This window comes from Electrona antarctica, assembly GCF_951216825.1.
Source record: "Electrona antarctica genome assembly, chromosome: 5".
Lineage (NCBI taxonomy): Eukaryota > Metazoa > Chordata > Actinopteri > Myctophiformes > Myctophidae > Electrona > Electrona antarctica.
Genome location: NC_136810.1, coordinates 45,903,403 through 45,923,961, shown reverse-complemented (window position 1 = coordinate 45,923,961; position 20,559 = coordinate 45,903,403). Strand labels below are relative to the sequence as shown.

The following is a 20,559-nucleotide window of genomic DNA, read 5'->3' as shown; positions in this document are numbered from 1 at the left end:
CCTGGCTGGCTTGCTACTGTGGTTTCTAGTCCAGACTCCAGAAGGATGGGTTTACGTGGGGACTGTAGCCTTTGCGACTGGACTGACACAGCCTGGTGGTAACCTGCACCACTCACAACCGCAGCCATTCCTATAGGCGACAGTAGAGAGAGAGAGAGAGAGTCAGGGAAAAATCCAATCTGTGAATAAATTCCTTATCAAGAAATGTCTTCACCAATGTGTTTGTAAAGGTGTCTAGTAACACATCTCACAAAGACTGAAATTAATTTTCCCTAGGGGAATCCGTGACCAAATTTAGAAACTTAAATTATTTTTGAGTGGTGTAAACCACTCCTACAACTGGCTTTGTTAGTCTGTGCAGAAAAAATGAGCATGGTTGCTATGTTCACCCTGTTCACCCGGGTGTGATTTCATTACGTCAGACATGATTTCATTACGTCAGACAGGCTATATAAGACCTTACACCACTCAGTTCACACGGGTGTGATTTTTAATTAAGTAGCATGTGAGGGGTCAAACTAGGGGGTTTTCATGATTCTGAATCCATTGCACAAAAAACAGTCCTTGGGCTAAAAACAGCCGCAGCTGTCAACAATCAAAAATGTGATGACCTGGAAAATTGTATAGCCCAAAGTATTTTTTCCTGCCAAACAAATCAAAATAGATTAGGCATATAGTTTTATGGTACCCCAACTTTCCAACTTTCAGCAGGAAACCGGTGGATTGTGCAGTTCAAGTAGGGAATGAGGCATTACCCTATAGGTGAAGGAGTTTAAGTATCTCAGGGTCTTGTTCACGAGTGAGGGGAGGACGGAGAAGGAGATCGGAGCGGCAGGGGCGGTATTGCAGTCGCTGTACCGCACTGTTGTGACGAAAAGAGAGTTGGCCAGAAGGCAAAGCTCTCTGTCTACCGAGCAGTCTTCGTTCCTACTTTCACCTATGGTCATGAAGTGTGGGTCATGACCGAAAGAATAAGTTCATGAATACAAGTGTTCTCCGACGGGTGGCTGGGCTCTCGGGGTGGGGTGGCTTAGGGGTAGAGTGGCTGGATGGTAACCGCAAGGTTGCCAGTTCGAACCCGGGCTCCCCCAGAGTTGGTGTCGAAGTGTCCTTGAGCAAGACAGTTAGTCATCCCTAGGGAGGTCCTCGATGCACGTCCCACTGGGAGGAGACCTCGGGGCAGACCAAGGCGCAGATAGAGGGATTACATTGACTCACTGGCCTTGGAACGCCTCGGGATCCCCCAGGAGGAAGTTACTAATGTAGCTCTGGAGAGAAATGTCTGGAGCTCTCTGGTGGAGCTGTTGCCCCCGTGACCCAACTACGGATAAGCGGTTGAAGATGGATAGATGGACCCCAACTTTCCTCACCTGTCACAGCTAGATTCTCCTAGGTTAACTGAATTTCAGACTTTGTGAGATGTGTTTATACTAGGCCTACCAGACTACCAGAGACACCTTTACAAAGGTGACGAAATGTATTGAAAGTCCCCTGAGAAAGATGTGCAGTGCACACAGAGGGGAAAAGGCTATCATAATGACAACATGATTGAACTATATCACATGTAAGTATGATGTTTGGCTCCACGTTAGCAGTAATTGCGATTTCAATTGCAAAAGGCGGATAATTGGGCTTTATTAAGCTATTATATTATATATTGAACAAAATCGACTTTGTATGACCGTCTGTGCGTCTGGGACAGACTGTGAGTGACGTGTCGAAAGTGAAAGTAAAAATTGTCCAGATATAATTTGGTTTACACAGCAGCATTCAGCACTGTGACGACAGTTTACGTAGGTCTATCACCTATTAGGGGAGGAGAGCAGAAAGGCGCTGGAGCCTGGAACCCACAGTGGGCTGTTGCGCACTTGGCATGAACACAGGGACGGAGCGCACCGCGACAACGTGGGTCGTGGGGAGAGAGAGACGCACTGCCACTGGACTTTCCTAAATTACTTTTATTTTTTTATTTTTTTTGCCGAGACCCGGATTCCTTTGCTGCGAAGTTTAACGACTGCCCATTAACACACCATCTCTGAACGGATATACCGCTAATCCTCCTGCATCGGCGTGGAACTGAAGTTTAGCTTTATTGGTTCAAGTCTCCTTTTGTCAATGTGTGTGACAGTAGGCTGTACGCGCTGCTGTTTGTTTCTGCGATTCTGCACCTTTGCGAGTTTTAAAAAAAGGCCAACATTCCCTGGAGAAACAGGTATGTAGCCTCATATATAATATCATTTACTATATTACTATATACTTTGATGTTGGGGGCTCGGGTATTAGGCTACAGCTCGTGCTTTCACTTTCTCCAGGTGTTTGCTTCTGCTTCAACAGGGGCGCTCGAAAAACGGTTTGCTTAGCTTGGTAATAAAGGTTTATGGTTTCATTTGTAACGTGTCGTAGGTAGCTCGTGTAATTCTGCAATATACGTGAGTTGTTAGCAGATATCAGATATGCAATGTTTGTTTTAGTTAGCCTATACAGACAAGTAGCCTAATCCATAGGAATTATGAATGTGGCTATATTATGGGAAGAAAGATCCATAATGAACTCATGCAGCCCCAAGACGTCTCCCCAAGAAGTCTCTCTCTCTCTCTCTCTCTCTCTCTCTCTGTGCGCACGTGTGTCCCGGACACCGAGTTGACCAGATCGAGAGTCAATTTAAGAGTTAAAAATATAGATATCAAATTCATAATATATTATGGACCTGTCACCTGAACGCATGTCTGTCATGACGGGTCGTGTACGTGGCTCGGTGGGGTTATTCTCACCAGTGCAACCCTAACCCTGCGTGGAGGCCAGGGGAACCACTGACCTTTGCTGCAAGTTTACTTGAAAATGCAAACATTGATTTCACCCATGCCATGAGAGAGAGAGAGAGGGGTTGCTTGAGCTCAGTGACCTCATCATATGTTTCAACTTTCATTTCACCACCAGGTGCAGCTACAGATTTCATTTGGTTACTGTAAATGATAGTATATCCTCATCCGAGCTGCTGAACTCAGCACAATTTCTTTTCTTAGCCCAATTGTTCACAGTAGTTCAGCTGAGCAGCCACTTGAACCGACCGCATGGCACACATTCACAACAAGCGAGAGGTCACAGCCCACCAGACGTCACCCAAATAGGAGCGACTAAAAATATCCCCACCAATCTCGGCGCTTACCGCGCTATCCTACAGTAGCCTGGCTATCTATATGATTGTAATGTATATGTGTACATTATGATGACATGCTATGGTGGGCGTACCAGGCATTAGGCCTATATAAAGACCTTCGCTTCGCCTGCTCCGCTCACCACTCAAATATTACACGCTCCAAAACTCTGCATAGCGCTCAAATCTCGTGCATATAGAACCTGCAGGCTGCAACGAAACAGAGCGTTCTCCCTTGGTTATAGGAAGCATGCGACTTTATTGTCGCACTGCTGCACATCAAAAAGATTAGGCCTATAGGCTAATTAAACGCGGCAGCTGCTTTAGTGTTTTAATAAATGAAATGAAATGAAATGAAATCTATATTTACCCAGGGTATCTGGGCTAAGCTCAAGAACTTGTTTCCAGCCAGGCCCTGCTCATAGAACACATTTCATCGTAGTGGTTGATGCCTTGTTCAAGGGCATTTCAGCGGTGGTAATTTTAACGTGTCGGACGGCTGGTTCGAACTGGGAACCTTCCGGTATCTAGACCGCGCCGCTATCCGTTCGGCCACCGCTGCCACAGTTCGGTAACTTCGGTTGGTCTCCTGATGTTCCCTGTTTTAATTTGGCATCAGCTAGAGAGAAAAGTAAAGTGAATTTAGAGGAAACTAATCCTTCTGATTGAATCAGCCCGCTGGCTATTGGCCATTTAACTTTGATTGAATACTTTGTTAACAGCTAGTTTGCAGGGGAAAAAAACACAGGAATACAGTTCAATACAACTAATGTCTGCTATAGGATTTAAAACACAAGAAAGCCTATATGGCTTGTTTCCATTGTGGTCCTTCATATTCAATTAATCGGGATACGCAGATATGAAATAAACAGTGTAGCCTAACGCCAGGGCTCCACCGGACGCGTTGCGTTGCGTCTGCGTCGCGTCAAAAAACGCACCGGTTCAATTTTAATGCACGCGTCGCGTCTCCGTCAACGCGGGCAGTGGAGCCACCCTTCATTGATTAAAAAGGGAACATTCCCTGACGGTGACGGAGACGCGACGCTGACGCGCCCGGTGGAGCCCGGCCGTAACGGCCGGGCTCCACCGGACGCGTTGCGTTGCGTCTGCGTCGCGTTGCGTCTGCGTCGCGTCAAAAAACGCACCGGTTCAATTTTAATGCAGTGGAGCCACCCTTCATTGATTAAAAAGGGAACATTGATTAAAAAGGGAACAAAAGGGAACATTCCCGGAGACGCGACGCTGACGCGCCCGGTGGAGCCCGGCCGTAACGGCCGGGCTCCACCGGGCGCGTCAGCGTCGCGTCTCCGTCACCGTCAGGGAATGTTCCCTTTTTAATCAATGAAGGGTGGCTCCACTGCCCGCGTTGACGGAGACGCGACGCGTGCATTAAAATTGAACCGGTGCGTTTTTTGACGCGACGCAGACGCAACGCAACGCGTCCGGTGGAGCCCTGGCGTAATGGCCTGTCAGATTAGTCTCATAGCAGTCGAGCCTATAATATGCCTACTGGCTATGACTGTTGACACTATCTGCTCTACTGTCAAAACACACATGAAGTTATCCAGGTGCAGTAGGCCTATTTAGTTTGGACAGTTTTTTGTTTAGACTAGTCATTGGTTCTAAAGACAAGTCATTAGTCCTACAACTACAAGCTACAACTACAACCTATCTCAAACCCTCACCCTAAACCTAACCTCCCACGGGGCAGCACACCTAAACCTAACCTTAACCCATGTCTAGCCAATGACTAGTCTAAACTAAGTATGCACCCCAGTTATCCAACACATTAGTATCACCCTGTTTTTTGTGTCATACTATACTTGAGCATGCACATTCAAACAGGCAATTAATGCTTAATTTGTTGAGCTCATTAATTTGCTAGCTTTATTTCCAAGTACACCATGACTCTGAGAGGGTACACTTGGTTCGATTTGAACACTCAAAGACCTGTTGTGGTTATTTAGTGCTAGCTCTTTGTGTTTTTGGTAATCTTATTGTCCACTCATTGTGGGGGGCAAAAAAAAAGTTGTTGTTTTTTCTTTTCACACTAAACTCAAGCGTTTAGGTTCTAAACACTTATTTGTAACACTTTTTAAACAGTGTTTAGTTTATAAACAGAAGAGCATGTTTAAATGCCATGATTGCAGGCTATAGTCCTGTCCGCCTCGGCAGGTTCTGTCTCACTCACACTCTCTCCAACAGACATCCTCAGCCACGCTCCAAAAGTGGCATCACCTGTCACTCATTAGTAGTCTAATCACTCTGTGAGGAGTGCATAGGCTATAGTTCATTTTCTCCACAACGGACTTTTTCGCGTCTAAACCCCTTGTTGCTTTTCCCTGTGATGGTCACGCAGCAATAAGGTGAAACAGAACACAAAGATGAGTAGCCTATTTATTTTTTAACACGCAGCACCCCTCTCCCTCTCTCTCTCTCTCTCTCCCTCTCCCTCTCTCTCTCTCTCTCTCGTGTGCACAATGTCTGTGACTGTGAGACTGTGACACAGACGCGGTCAATAATATATAGCATAAATAATAGGCCAAATATAACACTTTCCCTCTATCTGTGACTGTGATCAGCTCCTCACACACATACCTGCCAGGTTAAGCACCCAGATTAGCATTTCAATGCCTGATCTGCATGTGTAGATCCCCCCACCACCCCCGCCCCGGACAGTACGTGTTAAGGTGCCAGACTTGGATGGTTAGAGCGGCACGATTGTATACACAGTCAATGCAAGACGAGAATTGCGCGAACGGGCGCGACCTGATGCGGCACAAACGGGACGAACCGAGGCGAATATATATTCAGGTCCAATTCCTCATGGGGGCCGAGATCCCTGGTCCAATTCCTCATGGGGGCCCTGGCCCCCCGGCCCCCACAGACTCTACGTCGTTGCAAGGAGGAGAGGGTGATTTCCCCCAAAAAACGTCCATTGTTTTCACCACCAGAGGTCCTTGAGGGGGTTCCAGGTGGTCCACAGCTAAATGATGGAGAGTTGGTAACCAAATGGACCCTTATGTAAAATGAAACCACATTTAAAATGTACGCTCTCAAGAGTTAATGCCGAATAAATAATGGACCTTGATACGAAAAGGGTTGAAAACCATTGCAATAGAATTCTTTTCTGTATTGTTGTTCTGTATTGGTGCATGCAGCACTCTGCACTATGGGTCAGGAACTTCAGGAAGTCGTCTTGCCATTCACAAATAGTGTGTGCAGTGGTTACTTATTAACAGTCCACCTCTTACCACAGATCCAGCCTTTCAAGCCTCACACTCACAGCACAGGCTCATGAAAACGATGATTGTTGAATGCCCTCGTTAGCGAAAATAATATTAAGTAATTGTCCACTGATGTTCCGGTGTCGGGACTCGGCAGCATCCATGTAGGTGTGTTTAACTCCCATCACTTTGGTAAAACGAGCCAAAACAAGTCAGGGTCACTAATTTCACATTGCCACTGTAACAGTGCTGCCTGTTTCAGACTGGCTGTCAGTAACTGACTCATTTTTGCTTTGGGAATCGCATTACTTTTTGGGGCACTGTACTGGATGGAAGACAATGCTGCTATTCATCGCTGTCTGTGACCCCGACTTCCATAGCAGGAGTGCCTCAAATTTGGGATTCGTATCAGTGAATGTCTTTTGATATTGATAGTTATTTACATAATTATTACTGTCATTTAGCGGGGGGGGAGTGCTGACAAAATGGCACAGTTTTTAGAGGTCTGCATAATAGCCAAAGGCATCACATTACCATGTCCATAAATCAACCACAGAGCATGGGTCTAGTGCGCACATTCAGTATGACCCCCAAAGCAAGAAATGTTGTACACATACGGTGTGAAACCGTTATCCATTTGTATTGTAACCATACCTCTGTATACTCTCAGATTTATTTGACAATTGTATTGTCTAGGCCTCAGTGAAGGTTATATTTTTGCCACAATACTACACTTGTTGAATCAAACTATGAACTACTGAATGGGTTTCAATGAGTTTATTATTTATGATGCTTTCAAACTCTTTCACTGTGGTATCACCGGTCTCTGTCAGTGTGACTACACATTTGCCTCCCACCACCCCCATATGTTTTGTCCTGAATTCCTTTCTTGATGCGTGTTACCTTAATGCTTACCTTTTTTCTGTACCTCATGCTTTCAGGCTCTCCAGGGCAATAAGACGCAGAGGAACAGGGAATACCAACCAGTGGACCTGTGTGAATGAATGGCTTTTCTGCTGATTCAGCAATGTTTGGCAACACTAGGAGAACCTGAGGAATCTCTGAGGTCTGTCTCCATCACAATCCGTTCCCACTGATCACACTGTCGAACCGTGGACTAAAGTGTGTGTCAGTGTGTGTGTGTGTGCGCGCGCACGTGTATACACACAGAGTTCTTCTGACGGCGCTGGGTAACTGAAGGTCGGAGCTCAAGTCAGAATATGATCCAGCCATCCATATCAAGCTGCCTGCTGGGAGGCCTGTTTGGTAAGAGACATGTGTTTGTGTTCTCTGGTGACATCAGTGATGTTATGGTGGTACCCATATGACATCAGCGATGTCACCAGAGGGGGCTTATTTCATTCTGTGCTAAAATGTTTAATCTCAAACCGCTCTCACATGTATTTTTGTGTCAAAGTAAAGGATTCACTGTGTGTGTGTGTGTGTGTGTGTGTGTGTGTGTGTGTGTGTGTGTGTGTGTGTGTGTGTGTGTGTGTGTGTGTGGGGCATATATATGAGAGATATGAGGGTGAGAGTGAAAAGTGGATATGGAGATGGCATTCGCATTGTGCAAGCACACTTTCCTTTTTAACCCCACTAGCTGGCGCAGCTGTAATGACAGAGTTGGTCAGTTGATTGGTCTGTCCATCGAACATGGACAGACAGTGTTGTAACAGTATCTCAAAAACCACAGGCTGGAATGCCATGGAACTTCCTGTGCACCTTCATGTCCGTGTGGGTGCAGCAGATCAACTCATCAAAGGCACCACAGACTTCACACTGGGGTGTGATCTTATCCTATGCCCAGCTGTGTGTTTGTGTGTACCACGGAATGTGATGATTTGATTGTATGATGTATGATAACTCATCAAAGGCACCACAGACTTCACACTGGGGTGTGATCTTATCCTATGCCCAGCTGTGTGTTTGTGTGTACCACGGAATGTGATGATTTGATTGTATGATGTATGATAAGAGTGCCCCTCACTTGTGACTTTTAACTATCATTCACATAAATTGTAGATTGAACATTGCAGCACTAAAACGTGGTTGCCAACTGCCATATGTATTTACTGTGACAAAGCCTGCATGGTCCCGGATATTTTACAGTGACTTTTGAATGTGCCAATCTTAATAAAGGGCCGGAAATATCTGTTTTATAATGGTCAACTTCATTGTGAAGTTCAAGCTCAAGTTGTTCTAGTTGGAATGTGGGAAAGATCACTCCTCCAAACTTAGGAACAATCTTAACCAATCAGGGATATGAACAATTTGATCACATGACTATAGAGACACTGTGTACCGATTTGTGTGATGTTTGGACAAAATCTGTAGGAGTACTTATTCAAAAAGAGTTTTTGCAAAGAACTGGCCTCCAGGTGGCGCTATAACAGTCTGATGTGAAATCATTGGGGCAGAGGTTATGCTCTGGCATGCAGGGAGTGTGTGTGCACAGTTTTCCGTTGATCTGGCCAACGGTGCCGGAGGAGACAATAATCATATAATATTATAAACAAAAAATGGCACATTCATTTGAGATTGCAGGCCAGGGCTCTAAGGATGGCTGTGTCATTTGGTTCAAACACTTTAGTCTAGTGGGGTTTTTAGACTTTTTTTGTTCCCAACCGACAACCGCCTTAGTTTTCGGATCCCTCCATTCCTCTTTCTGCCTTGATCTCTATCATTCTCCTTGGAGATGAGGTTAACGGGGAGGTTAACAGGGAAACATGGACGTCAAAATGACCCATGCTTGCACTTGAGCAATGAAACCACTTACGAGATATGCTTCGCACGCACGCACGCACGCACGCACGCACGCACGCACGCACGCACACACACACAATTCTGACTGTAACATCTGTTTCTCTTGAATACATGTTAATGGAATATTACAATATATGACACACACCAGTGTTTTTGGCAGCATTTGAGTCACCTGGAATGTCTTAGTGTTAGTCTAGTTTTAGTCGACTAAAATGTGTTTTGGCAGGCTTTGATGCCATCGTAATGACTGTTTTTACACTTGCTGAAAATAGCCGATCTACAAGCTCACAACGCGCCACAGCACGACACGTTGTGATCTTGTAGATCTGCTATTTTCAGCATGCAACCAAGTGTAAAATGACTTATACTGGATCTCTTGTACACTAGTCCCTTCCTAACATTTTAGTCTAGTTTTTATTTGTTGACGAAATTGTCCGTATATTTAGTCTTAGTTTTAGTCATCATAGCTTAGTTTTCATTTAGTTTCCATTTAGTTTTCGTCTGTGAAAAAAGGTAGTCGGCGAACATTTTTCGTCTTAGTTTTAGTTGATGAAATCAACACTGACACACACGCACGCACGCATACACACATGCACACAAGCAGAGTGGATGTGAGAGCATTGGAACAATATGCATTTGAGGATTTTTAGCATATATCATCTCAGTTCATTTATTCAGCCATTTCTTCTGTTCTAGAGCAGACCTTTTTGGTCGGGGACCCCCGGAAATGCTTTGGCAATGTCTCGGGACCCCCCAATCCCCCCCCCCCCCGCCCCCTCCCGACTCCCGAAATTGACTGCTACAATAACCTTAAACCATTTTGGGCGGGAACCCCTTTTGGTGTTTTAAGCATTGTTTTTTTTTTTTTTTTTTCAACAATATATTTATTTTCCTTTTTACACACAAATGACAATACACATATACAAAAAACAACAATGAACAGTACAAGACAATTACTGATATAAAGAAAGCAAAACAACAATAACCAAAAACAACAAAACAAAACAAAAAACAACAACAACAACAGCACTACTCCTCTTCAGCTCCATCCATTAGATGTGACAAATTATTGTTCTTTATGTATCTCATAAAACGGCCCCACACCTCCTGAAACATTTCTTGTTTGTCCTTAAGAATGTATGCAATCTTTTCCAAAGGTAGACATAAAGACAATTCTCTGAACCACTGTGTAATACTTGGTTTGTCCGGCCTCTTCCAGGTCAATGCTATCACTCTCTTAGCTTGTAAAAGACATATATCTATAAACATTTGTTCATTACGCTTTATCTTGTGTCCCTCCGGATATAGACCGAGCAGGAAGAACTTTGGTTCTGGTACAATATTTATTGACAAAATCTTCTGTATTTCCTGCCCGACCTTCCCCCAAAACTCAATCAATTTTGGACAGGACCATAGACAGTGGAACAATGTGCCTCTATCTTCACCACATCTGGTGCATACATCTGGAATATTACAATTATACTTATTAAGTTTAACTGGTGTAATGTACACTCTCATAAGCCAATTGTATTGTAGAAGTTTTAGACGAGTATTCCCAGTCTGGGATTGAGCTTGTGCACAAGCCGTACTCCATTGTTCCACTGTTAAATCCTCCTGAATATCTGTTCTCCAGGCATTAAGCCTATCTTCCGAGGATTCCGGAGAAAAGTCAACCAATAGGGCGTAGAAATCTGATATTAACCCCCTTCCGAATGGGTCATTAACCAAAGCTTTCTCCAGCACAGACATGGATGGGGCCAGCATGGATTGCCCCAGATTAGTTCTAATAAAGTCCCTCAGTTGCAGATATTTAAAGAAGTGTTTGCGAGGGATATCATATTTAATGACCAGTTCCTCAAACGAGAGCATACTCCCCCGACCCCTCTCAAATACATCCCTTAATTGACCTATTCCCCTATCAGCCCACAATTTAAACCCCCCATCAGCTCTACCTGGCACAAATTGATTATTACCCCATATTGGGCTGAAGCGAGAGAGACGTGGATGTTCTCCCAAAAATATATTAACCTCATGCCAGACTTCAATCATTGTTTTAACTATAGGATTGCTTGTAATTCTTTTTAGGTTTTTATAAGTATCTGAGTAAATATAAAGGGGGAGTGGTAACTTCAAGGAGCTTGATTCCACATCTTTCCATGCCGGCGCCGCATCCGTTGTAAAGTAGAACATTAGTGTTCTCAATTGAGCTGCCCAAAAATACCACAGCAAGTTAGGACACTGTAATCCTCCCCTATCATAGGGTAGACAAAGTAAGGACAATCTAAGTCTAGGACGTCTATTGTTCCAAATAAAGTTGGTAAACAATTTCCTGGTTCTAGAAAAGAAGTTTGGTGGAGGTGACAAGGGTACGTTCTGAAACAAATACAATAGCTTGGGAAGTACATTCATTTTGAGTATATTAATTCTGCCGATCAAAGATATTGAAAGACTTGACCATCTATTAATTGAATTTTCGATTGTGGCTAAAATTGGGTTATAATTGGCATTCACAACCTCTTCCAACCTTGGCACGATTTGGATTCCCAAATAAGTAAAGGCATTTACTGGTCTGAAGTGACGAACATGACCGGGAGGGTTTGATCTTTCTTCCGAGTTCAGAAGCATAATGGATGACTTAGAGTTGTTTACTTTGTAGCCAGATATGCGACCATACGATGTTATTAGATCCAGAATAGCTGGGACAGATATCTCCACATTTTTCAGGAATAATATTACATCATCAGCATATAAAGATATGCGGTGCTCTAGATTTTCTATATTAATACCTGTAATTAGTGTATGTTCCCTTACAGCAATTGCAAATGGTTCAATTGCGATCAAAAATAAGAGTGGTGATAAAGGGCATCCCTGTCTACAGCCTCTATGGATCCTAATCGGTCTAGATATATTATTGTTGGTTAGTATTTCTGCATATGGATCGTTATACAACAGTCTTACCCATTTACAAAAGTTCTCCCCCAAGCCAAATCGACCAAGAAGCTCGAATAGAAACGGCCACTCTACGCGGTCGAAAGCTTTTTCCCCATCGAGAGATAAAAAGGCTGTATCTGGCGCCCCCTCCTGGACATGCAATAAATCCAATACTCTCCTTACATTGTGAAAACCCTGGCGGGCCACCATGAACCCATTCTGGTCCTCATCTATAATTTCAGGTAGGATAAGTTCTAGTCTCTTTGCAAGTATTTTGCAAAGTATCTTAAGATCAGAATTTAAGAGGCTGATTGGACGCATATTTTCGCATCTATCATTTGATTTACCAGGTTTTGGCAAAAGTATAATGAGGGCTCCTCTCAAAGTGGGAGGCAATACTCCCTCTTCAAAAGATTCAGTATACATGTCCAAGAGGGGTTTCGCCAATCTGCCCGCAAATCTTTTATAAATGTCTATCGGCAGACCATCAGGCCCTGCAGCTTTTCCAGACTTCATATTACTCATTGCCTCCAAAATCTCACCAATACTCACATCTGCCCCCAGCTTTTTACTGTCTTCCTCTCGAATTTTAGGAATATTAATTCCATCCAAAAAGGAGCTCTCAACTACATCTTCTTGATTTGTCTCGGAGCTATATAATTTACCATAATAATCTCTAAATGCCTCGCAAATTTGGATAGGGTCTTCTATCGTCTCCCCAACATCATTTTTTAACATGTTGATTGCTCTTTCAGTTTGCATTTGTTTAATGCGCCAGGCTAGAACCCTGCCAGACTTCTCACCCTGGTCAAAGATAGTTTGTTTGAGCTTTAACAAATTAGCTTCTGCTTTGGAAGCGGATATTTCATTATATTGTGCACGTAATAATAATATTTCCTGATGTAATTTAGGACAAGGCTTCTTAAAATAAGAACCTTCCATAGCTTTAATTTTTGATTCCAGTAATATAACTTTTTGTTTGTTTTTCTTTGTTTTGGAGCTCGTAAAATTTATAATCTGTCCCCTAATAAAAGCCTTAAATGCTTCCCACCTTATAGTTGCCGATGTTTCATCCGTATTTGTAGCAAAATAGGTGTCTATTTGTTCTTCCAAAAAAGTTATCAGCTCAGGGTCCTGGAGCCATCTCTGCTCAAACCTCCACTTAGGGGGGTCCCGCATCCGACCTGGGTCTACATAAATCAAACTATTAGGAGCATGATCTGAAATTAGGATACTATCATACACACAGTCCTTAACTCTATTTACAAGACTTGCAGAAACCAGAAATAAATCAATTCTACTGTACGTTTTGTATGTACTAGAATAGCATGAGTATGCAGATACACCAGGGTTTCTATCTCTCCATATGTCTCTAAGATTTAAGTCTTTGGAAAACTGGTGAATAACTTCCCTACTTTTAGAGTGAGTTTTGTCTGAATGAGTAGATCTATCTTCAGTAGGATTAGGGGTCACATTCCAGTCCCCCGCTATCAGATAATGACCCCCAAGAGATGTCAATAATATAAATAAGTTACTGAAAAACTTTGGGTCATCATTGTTCGGTGCGTAGATATTTACCAAAATAAGACACTCTGCAAAAAGATTACCTTGAATTATCAAATATCGCCCCATTTTATCGGCAATTACCTTAGTAACATTAAATGGGATAGATTTGTGTATAAGAGTCATGACCCCCCTAGCCTGGGAAGTGAAAGGTGCTGAAAACACCTCCCCTCGCCATCTTTTCCTAATCCTAATATCCTCATTCAGTATCAAATGCGTTTCCTGGAGAAAGACAATACTCGAGTGGATATCTTTTAACCTTCCCATCACCTGCTTAACCTTTTTGATTTTTTGTAAACCCCTACAATTCCATGAAGTGAATTTAACCTCCAATTCTCTAGCCATAATCACATATCTCAAATGACTTTTCTGAACCTGAATTTAGAGCAGTGCCTTCAACAAACAAATAAACACATAACATGAAAACAAAGGCTGCGATAGTGAGCCTGAAAAACAAAAACCCCAAAACCCCTGAGCCCATCGAGTAGGCTTGCCCCCCCCCCCCCTGCTTCCCACTTCAAAAAGGTTAAAGACCACTCCACACAATGTGAGGAATGACCCAGCATCACCATTCGCCTCGTGATAAACTCTCCCTCCCCCAATATAAGTGAAAACAGAATTTAAACCATAGTATTAGACCTTGAGCAGAAAATAAAAATAAAATAAAAAAAACAAAATATTTTTTTTTACAACCGATGTTCAATCCTTTCCCTTCCCCCATCTCTTTTTTTTTTTTTTTTTTTTAAATATATAATATAATTATACTTTATTTTTTAATAAATTATTTTTTGTATAATAATACTGTATATACACATGCACATACACGCACATGCATGCATATACATACATGTGCACACACAACCCTTAGTAGTGAACTATCCAAAAACATAGTTTTCCTGGTTTTATTAAATCCCCCCCCCCCCACCCATTGCCTTCTTTTAATTTTAGATTGTGTATTTAATGTAAAACGAAATATAAATGTGTACCAAAAGAGTACACTATTCTGCAATCTATCCCTTCAAAGTTGTGCCATGAAAGCCCTGTGGCAGGGGACACTACACAAAATGCTATACTATAAATCCGGGTGTAGTACCGGAGGGTACCAGCAGTGGTGCTCCCTCAAAATTAAGATGACCCTTAGGTCTGTACAATGATCCGGAACTGAAATACAAAACCGGGACCCAGATGCATCATGGGAAATTGAGTCCCGTGCCGAGACACGGTACTATAGTGTCATCATTTAGCCCCAATTACTATAATAAGTACAAACCACACGATCTAGTTATAGGATAATAATAATATAAAGCTTCCCCAACCAAAAAAAAACATCAGCCTGAACCATAAACAAAGACGGGGAGAAAAAAAGAACCCCCACGGCCCCCAACATATTAGCCTTCAGCTAACAGTATCTCCAAGATAACAACAAGCTAGCATATCATTCAAAACAAATCGAGACACCAAAACCAAAACATTTAACGTCATTCAGAGTACAACTCAGTATAAAATAATATCGCGTGCCGAGCACAACTATGATCTGAACATATCAAAATTATATCACGGTTTACTGTATAGAAAAAAATACATTAAAGGGATATATAAAAAGTTCTGTGCCCCGTGTTGGTTTAGCTGCCTCGGGCTAGCTAGCTAGCCAGCCTACCTCACATCCTCACTTCTCCGCGGCTCCACTGCTGACTGCTCCAGACACGTCTTTTATTCGTCGAATAAAGTCATCCACGTCCGCTGGTTTGTCAAAGGACTGAGTTTTGTTTTTATATGTCACCAATAACCTAGCTGGAAACATTATTCCTTGACGTAGCCCAGGGATCTCTCGAAGTTTTTGTCGGACCGAGTCAAAAACTTTTTGCTGCTTGCGCACCTCGTCGGTTAAATCGGGATAAAGTTTTATAGATGTATCCCCGTGCTTGATTTGGCCCTTGGTTCGAGCAGCCCTCATCACCTTCACCTTGTCTCTATTGTCCAGGAATTTCATGATGAGAGTCCTCGGAGGAGCGTTGTCTTCTCTTCTCGGCCCAATCCTGTGGGCCACTTCAATGGTTAGCTTCGACGTTAAGTCCAATGTTTTTACCAGCCACTGCTCGAGAAAGTCACAAGCATCAGAACCCTCTGTCTTCTCTGGCAAATTTACCAATCTCACATTGGATCTTCTGGACCTTGTTTCTCCGCTCAGAACCTTTAGCTCCATTTGCTTGTACTTCTTTTCCAGGTCCTGGACCTTAGCCTGTAAGCTAGCAACAATGTCCTCAGTGCCAGAGATGCGAGTCTCCGCACCCTTGACTCGTTCTTTGCAATCTCCGACCTCTTTCTTCATACCTTCAATCGCCGACATGACTGAATCTAACTTTTGTGAGAATTCGGATTTCATCTCCTTGATAGCCTCGAGAATAGAGCAACTTGCACTCTCCGAGCGACGGCCCGTGTCTTCCATCTCAGCTCCCGAGCTCTCAGCCCCAGCCATGTTGCTAGCATTAGCTTCCCCGCTTTCCTTGGACCCAGCAGAACCAAAGCTCAACTTGGCTTGATTTTTGCCACCTCGTTTGGGCATTCTTTTGTTATTCATCATCAGGTTGCTTAAATAAAACTGCTCACTTTTCCATTAGTCTGTTTTTTTTGTTAAATAATTTGTAACAAGCTGCGGAGTTGAGAGACACACGTCCGTCTAGCTTGCCGCCATCTTGAAAAGTCCGTTTTAAGCATTGTTATAATTTAGCTATTGAAAAATCGTGATTTCTTTTCTTTTTTTTTTTTTTTGAAAATAATTTGGGGACCCCCTAAAATAATTTGGCGACCCCCCGAGGGGTCGCGACCCACGGGTTGAGAACCCCTGTTCTAGAGACTGAAGACTCATTTTGACCAAACATGGCAGATAGGTCCAGTCTTAGCTGCTACTCAGGTTCTCTCTCACTTGGCCTCTTGAATGCTTGTTATAACCATAGATATATATAAACTCTAGATAGCTCACCCGCGCTGTTGGCCAATGGAGAGCGACGTCGTTACGTGGCGGCCATCTTACCTCGGGACACATAACATTGTGTCTATGGGGCATGTACTCTTAAATGACCATAACTTGCTCAATTTTCAACCGATTTCCAAACGGTTTGGTTTGTTATAAACGTCAGAGACGTCCGCATACTTATATGCTTTTATACGACGTTCATATAAAAAACATAAATTAAGCAGATAAGCGTCCTGAATCATAGTCACGTTGACAACGTTTGTAATAAACCAACCCGTTTGTAAATCCGTCAAGATTTGAGCGAGTTATGACTGTTTCTGTTTGAGCTGCCATTGAACATACTGTACTGTAGCCCCGAAGTAAAATGGCTGCCGGGTGAACGACGTCAGAAACTCCGCCTTGAGCCATCTAGTGTTTATATATATCTATGGTTATAACAAGCAACTTTGTATTTTGAGCTATAATATATAATTCTTAGGTCGTAATTCCATCTCCACTAGATTCCTTGGATGCCTTGTCAAAGGCCTAGAAGTATTGCAACAGTCTGTGTTGGCTTCAACCTCCAAATTGCAGCTTTGTGGATATATTTCCTTGTGTTTGCATTGGGGTTTTAATGTTTTAACCATTTTATGACCAAATCCCTTCACGGTCAAAGTCAAAGGAAAAGGAAAGGAAATTTGTCTTGGGCTTTCACCCCTGCTGCAGCCACACATAAAACATCACTGACAAACAAAAATACATAACAGAGGGAGACACAACATTACACAAGTGTTACACAGTGTGGTTAATCTAATCTTTCACAGTCACTACTGTTTTAGAGACTTCAGGAGTATTCTATTCTATATTCTAGTCAGGAGTTTAGGCTGAGGACGGCACCTCATCGAAGAATGAATAGTTATCTTTCCACACTAATTACCAAAGGCGCACATTGTTTATCCATGTCTCTTCTAGCTCTAGTCTAGAACATCATTAGTGCAATTGCTTCCTCTCTATGCAGAAATAACTAGAAAAAGTGCCCTTCTGGGCACAGGTCTCCACCAGGAGGATAGGAGTGTGTGTGATGTTTGGCAAAAGGTTTAGGAGTAATATAAACATGTTTTTTTGTTTGTTTGTTTTTTGCAACAATTTTCTTCATTTTGTTGAGGAAATGCAGAGCCAGATCACTCATAGAATCTCTGAGGATAGAATTCTGGATGAGCAGGACATGTGCAGCATTTTGAACGAAACGGGCCACTCCTGAAAACTTTAGAAGGCAATGTTAGCCAATCAGTGTAGAATCTGATAAATCCAACAGACTCGTCTTGATCACATGACTACAGAGATCATGTGTACCGATTTGCGTGAGATTTGGATGAAATCTGTGCGACTAACATAAGCAATGTGTTTAGCAGAAATCGGCCTCATGGTGGCGCTATAACCGGCAGATGTGGAGGGATGCAGAGACAATGTTTTTCCATGGCCTCTAGGGAGTGCGCATACATAAGTTGTATACAGATTGATGAAGTTATAGCTAAACACAGGAATTGGCCTGTTATAGCGCCACCATGAGGCTGATTCGGAAAATAATGAGTGGCATGTCCTCGGCCTAGTGGAAATGTGCGTGTATAATTTCACGGAAATTGCACACTGTGTTTGTGATTTGTGGCATTTTGTTCGAAACGGACCAATCATGTGAGCTTTGGAAGCCAATATTAGCCAATCAGGATGGAACATGGGAAATTGTGCAGATCTGTGTTGATCACATGACTATGGAGATAGTGTATACCGAATTGTGTGATGTATGGATAAAATGTGTACGAGTAATCTACAGAAATGTGTTTTGCCTAAATCGGCCTCATGGTGGCGCTATAACGGGCCGTTGAGGAATATTTGGGGCAGAGGTTCATCGTTGGCATCCATGGAGTGTGTGTGCAAAGTTTGGCATGGATCGGGCCAACGGTACCGGAGATTAGCTGATAACGGACGGACGGAAGGACGGACGGAAGGAAGGAAGGAAGGACACACACACGGACGGAGTGCAAAACATACTCTCCCCCCATGCCTTCGGCCTGGTGGAGACAATAATGCATGCCATAGGAAATCCAACACACTACATTTTATATTTTCACATTTCAGATTTACCGTACAGTTTGTATTTTTATGATACTATGTTATGCACCGTCCTTTCCTTTGGAAAAAGCCTCCTTGCTGTTATGCGAAATACATCTACAAGCTTAGCTAACACAGCGTCTCTACTCGACACGTTTTTAGCTTGAAGATCTGTTATTTTTCCATGCTTTCAACGGCCCATCCCCTTTTCACTGCACACAGACAGATAGCCTTTGGTCCCAGCATTTTATTCGTGATAGATAGAGTTCTTCTCACATCCCTGCAGTTTATATATTTCCATTGAGATCCAAAAACATTGCCAAACAGAATCAGACATACTGAGCGGGCGTGCACGAGAGAGGGCGTATTTATTTGTTAGGAGTTGCATTGCTCACAGTTATGAGGGAAGGGAAAGTGTTTATATTGCTCGAGAACGAATGAGAGAGGGAGAGAGAGAGAGACTGCAACAAAAATGAAATGTGTAAGTCACAGTGGTTTATTGTTGCTATCTTGGATAATCTATGCTCTTTACAATGCACTATAGGCCCCTGGGTGATTGAGCGCAACACATATAGCATCAGCTCCCCCAGTACACATGATAGTTGATGGGTTGATGGTGCCCGGGATGATGGGATCCAAAACCAGAACCTTGTGGTCCAAAGACAAGTGCCCTACCGACTGAGCTACCCAGACACCCGTATACAACAAGTAGCCTACCATCTCTGTTGTAATGATACAGTACTGTATATTGTGGATAAATGTGGAATTACAGCGAGCCACGTTAAAAAACAGATGTACCCAGAAATAGCAGGATGGAGTCTGTGATTACAGATGGCATGAGAGGACAGAAAGAAAAATAATAGAAAGATGAAGGGGGGTGGGGGGGGTATGGTGGTAGAGAAATGGAGGTGGAATGGTACAGTGGATCCGTTGGGGTACGGCAGTCAATTGGCTGAACAAAACATACACAATAATTGTTTATTGGTATTGGAAGGTGTTGAAAGTCCAGTTCAAACAATGGCCTTTCACACCCCACAGCGTGGGTGCTCATGCATTCTTATGTTCAGTGTTCAGAGCTCTGTGCCACGCAATATATACTAGATTTTTGAGTGTCATGCTTCCAAGGAGGAAGTCCAGCTCATGTTCAAATTACAGGACACTTTTATTGATGTAGCAATGATTAAACATAGACTTATTAGACTACATGTACATTTTGCTGTATCCGGCAATACAGGACACTTTTACTTTCATTTTACTTAGACAATGACAATGAACCGACATGACATGTTCACAAACAATTATCAAATGAATAACCAACTAAAATCACCCAAGCTTCATGTCATGGCAGATCACATACCAGTAATTAATTATAATTATAGTTAAGAATCTACTGATGCACAAACTTGGACACATCATCAGTGTTGTTTCTTGGAATCTTTGGGTGTTTGGGGTCTTGCAACAGACACCCTCCTCCAGGCGACCCGACCAGTTACAGCATCTCGAGTTGCACCGAGGCTGATTTTCAACCCTCCTTGCAGGTTTTACCGCCGCGCAGTCTGTAGCTTTAGGGTTCCTCCTCACGGTAGAAGTATGGCTGGGGCTGCCAACCCTCTCCACACCTGGTCGCTGTCTCTCCGGCCCTCCTCTGTCTCTTCAGTTGTCACCCCACTCTTCGTAGTCGTCACCCAGTCTATTCCTGGTTGTTAATGATACTCTCACTCCCAGAAGTTTGCGACATTGGTCCTGTTACCCCACATCATAACAGGAGACCGGACGTGGACCTACAGTACTTGGAAGAGCTGAGATTGTCTTCTACTCCAGCCTCTAGAAAAAAAACTGTTCTGTCTTACATACTTCAT

The 20,559-nt window shown here is 43.1% G+C and overlaps 1 protein-coding gene across 1 annotated transcript in view; it reads left to right on the top strand.

Moving 5' to 3' along the window:
- The first annotated feature begins 1,892 nt into the window (after positions 1–1,892).
- il34 (interleukin 34) overlaps positions 1,893–20,559 on the top strand; it is a 35,372-nt gene continuing 16,705 nt past the window's right edge. The window contains exons 1-2 of the mRNA XM_079501680.1: positions 1,893–2,212; positions 7,323–7,647. Of these exons, the coding sequence (XP_079357806.1) occupies positions 7,602–7,647 (46 nt within the window). The 5' untranslated portion in view covers positions 1,893–2,212; positions 7,323–7,601. The remainder of the gene's footprint in view (positions 2,213–7,322; positions 7,648–20,559) is intronic.